At 63.9% G+C, this 1,146-nt stretch overlaps 1 protein-coding gene across 1 annotated transcript; it reads right to left on the reverse strand.

Moving 5' to 3' along the window:
• LOC308136806 (olfactory receptor 11A1-like) lies at positions 1-933 on the reverse strand (the record flags this gene model as incomplete). The annotated part of the gene is made up of 1 exon (XM_080505310.1): positions 1-933. One exon carries the CDS (start codon positions 931-933, stop codon positions 1-3), a length of 933 nt encoding a protein of 310 aa, XP_080361436.1.
• Positions 934-1,146: the final 213 nt, after the last annotated feature.

A 1,146-nucleotide genomic window follows, 5' to 3' on the forward strand; every position in this document is an offset into this window, starting at 1 on the left:
TCAGCCGTGGGACATCTTGTGGAGGACGAGCGTCCTGCAGAAGACGCGGACCTTGGTGAGGTTGAGTCCGTAGAGCGCCGGGTTGAGCAGCGGCTGGCAGGTGAGCCAGTAGAGCGACAGGACGACGCGCCCGGCGGTGGAGACGTGTCGCATGTCGAAGCGGCTCTGGGCGATCTCGAAGAAGCAGCCGCAGGAGAAGTTGAGCAGCGACGCCAGGTGGGGCCCGCAGGTGACGGCCGCCTTGCGCCGGGTCCGCCGGGACCCCGACAGGCAGACCTGCAGGATCCGGGCGTAGGAGAAGACGATGGACAGGACCAGGCCCGCCGTGGCCGCCGTGCAGCCGGCGCCGTACACGTTGTTGGCGGTGGTGCCGGCGCACGCCAGCTTCACCACCGAGTAGTTGTCGCAGTACACCTTGGGGATCACGTTGCCGCAGCGCCGCAGCGACGCGCTGAGGGCGATCAGGACGGCGATGGTGGCGGCCGGGTACAGCCAGGAGAGGGCGACCAGGACCGCCATCCTGCAGGGCGCCATCAGGCGGCGGTACTGCAGGGGGCGGCAGATGGCGAGGTAGCGGTCGTACGACATCAGCGCCAGGCTGCAGAACTCCACGTTGGCGTAGGTGTAGAGGACGAACACCTGCAGGAAGCAGAGCGGCGCCGGCACGGCGTGGGACTCGGACAGGATGTGGACCAGGAGCAGCGGGAACAGGCCGCTGCTGCCGTACAGCTCGTTGACAAACAGGCTGACCAGGAACAGGTACATGGGCTGGTGCAGGGCCCTGTTCACGCAGATCACCAGGATCAGCAGCACGTTGCAGCACAGGGTCACGACGTAGACGCTCATGATGACGGCGAAGACCAGGTACTTCAGCAGCCCCACGTCCAGGAAGGCCTCCAGGACGAAGACCGGCGCCTGGCTGGAGTTCCTCATGGTCTGTCCTCACATCGTCCCTCTGTGGGTGTGTGTGTGTGTGTGTGTGTGTGTGTGTGTGTGTGTGTGTGTGTGTGTGTGTGTGTGTGTGTGTGTGTGTGTGAGTGAGTGTGTGCAGCAGTCAGACAGCAGAGACCATCAGATCTCAGCTCGTCTCATCGTGACGTCCAACGTGAAGCAAACGACTGACGAACCAACCTCCTTCATATAAAG

Source organism: Blennius ocellaris (assembly GCF_963422515.1).
Source record: "Blennius ocellaris genome assembly, chromosome: 2".
NCBI classification, from domain to species: domain Eukaryota; kingdom Metazoa; phylum Chordata; class Actinopteri; order Blenniiformes; family Blenniidae; genus Blennius; species Blennius ocellaris.